General features: G+C 43.7%; 1 protein-coding gene across 1 annotated transcript in view; it reads right to left on the reverse strand.

Moving 5' to 3' along the window:
- Nucleotides 1-2379, reverse strand: part of ARHGEF10 (Rho guanine nucleotide exchange factor (GEF) 10) — a 174042-nt gene that overhangs the window by 55808 nt on the left and 115855 nt on the right. The window contains exon 25 of the mRNA XM_011968597.1: nucleotides 541-683. Coding sequence (XP_011823987.1) covers nucleotides 541-683 — 143 coding nt within the window. The remainder of the gene's footprint in view (nucleotides 1-540; nucleotides 684-2379) is intronic.

The following is a 2379-nucleotide window of genomic DNA, read 5'->3' on the forward strand; positions in this document are numbered from 1 at the left end:
GAACACAGCTAACTGGTTAAAAAATAGTTAGTTGAATTTTCTTGCTAATCTCGTCTTTCTGAGCAAAATCTAGAAGGGATTTTCTTTTCCTTTCTTTTTTTTTTTTTTTTTTTTGAGACAGGGTCTTGCTCTGTCACCCAGGCTGGAGTGCAATGGCAAGAATTCAGCTCAATGAAGCCTGGACCTCCCGGGCTCAAGTGATGCTCTTGCCTCAGCCTCCCAAGTACTTGGGACTACAGGTGCGCACCACCACATCCAGTACCAGCGCGCACTGCCATACCTAGCTAATTTTTTTATAGGGACAGGGTCTCACTTTGTTGCCCAGGCTGGTCTGGAACTCCTGAGCTCAAAGGATCTTCCAACCTCGGCCTCCCAAAATGTTGGCATTATAGGCGTGAGCCACCGTGCCCAGCTAGAAGGAATTTTCTTTTAGCATGTGGCCACAGGCAAGAAGTCTTCTTTGACTTGGGCACTGGAAGTCAGCTGAGCTGTTTCTGAAATGCACCTTTTCCGCACTGTGTAGCCACTTCAGCGACTTACCTCTACGGCATGAGTCTCCACACTGATGATGAAGACTTGACCTCCAGAAGCCGCCCACAAGGTGTCTTCCATCATGAGTAGACTTCTAACTGGCAGGACGCCTAACTTTATCACTTTTTGAGGTTCTGAATCCCAGGATCCATCTTAAAAGAAAATATTTCATTTCATTCAAGTTGTTTTCTGTACACAGGAACAGGAAAATGGGATCGCACATCATTTTAAATAAGTGACAACTGAAAGATCACCCACAGTGTTAATGCTTGTGCCTGATCCTGGGTGTGTCCGGGGATTCACAAGCTGACACCCGCCCCAGTCAGGCCATGGTGCACAACTGGGAAGCACAGACAGCTGCGGGACAGGCAGCCCTCAGGATCTCCCCTCTCCACTGCCTATCCCTTCCGTGTGTGTCCCAGACAAACCACTCATTCACCCTGAATCTCAGCTTCCTTCAGGGTAAGATCGAGACCATCCTACCACTAGCCACAAAGGTTGTTTCAAAAATTAAAAATGAAATAATGCGCGTACAAAGCTCAGCAAAGTACCCAGCACACAGGTGTTCAATCAATACTACCGTTTACAATAATAGTACATAAGATGATTCGGTCATCATGAAAAGGAACTGCATTCACAGTATAACTGGGGAGATGTTACATTTCCCCATTAGCTGTTTCCGTTCTAACATGTGCCTTGCTCTATACGGCATCACGAGGAGAGGCCATATATTCACAGAATACTTTAAGAAATCAAAATTGAAGTAAAAGGAATTCCTTACTTTTGATGAGTTTGTTCCCTTTCTTGAAGCCTAGAGTCACATGAAATATTCTGGTCTGAAAATATTTCCAAAGATCTACTGACGAGGTCTTTCACACCTTATATCAAGTATGAGTTGCTAGCTTGAATACCAATAAAAATTATTTGAGGCAAGATTTACTACAAACTTTTAAAGTGACTAATGTAATTATCCTATAAATAATTAAAATGAATTCTTCAGTTCTCAATCTAACCATTAATTAAGCCATCGACCTTAAAAGTGTAACTAAATTATTAATCCATCAATGCCGTCGAATTCCTAATCAAATAAACATGCTTCACTCAGTCAGGAGAACACAGCCTCAGTTCTTATCTCCTTGTTCCGGATTTCAAGCACTGAACCTTTGAATACAAAACAAGTGTCTGAAGCGGAGGTGTGCAGTCACTAAAAGACAATTATGCTTTGACTTTTGTGGCATACTTTTAGTTATGATTCAACGTTAATGGAAATGCTTTTATGTTGCAATTAGGCTAAAAGTGTTGCAGGGTAATTATTAGCCTCAGTGAACACAGGCCTGCTTTTCATTTGCAGTATCTGCACAGGGCCCATTGTATCATTATGTGATTAAATATGCACATGCACCCATGCACAACGCACATGCATGCACACACACAAGTGCACATGCCATATGCATACACACACGTGCACGTCACACACATACACACACACGCAGGCATGCACATGTACACACACACTCACCCACAAGTATGTGCACCTGCAGTCACATGCACACATGGACACACACATGTGCACATGTATACTCAAGGCACACAAACCTGCCTGCACACACACATATGCCCTCACAATCACGTGTGCATACACACATGTGCATACATGCACACACACCTGCTCACACATGCACATCCCCTCACACTCCTGTGCATACACACATGTGCATGGGCCTTCCCATTTGGTACTCATAGCCCTTTAAAGCACTGCACACTGCAACCTCCAGAAATATGTGGGTTCAGGGCAGAGCTACAGTTTTCTCTGACATTCACACACTCTGAAGGGCATGGAGTGGCACA

The sequence above is a fragment of the Mandrillus leucophaeus genome, unplaced genomic scaffold (genome assembly GCF_000951045.1).
Source record: "Mandrillus leucophaeus isolate KB7577 unplaced genomic scaffold, Mleu.le_1.0 Scaffold85, whole genome shotgun sequence".
NCBI lineage: Eukaryota > Metazoa > Chordata > Mammalia > Primates > Cercopithecidae > Mandrillus > Mandrillus leucophaeus.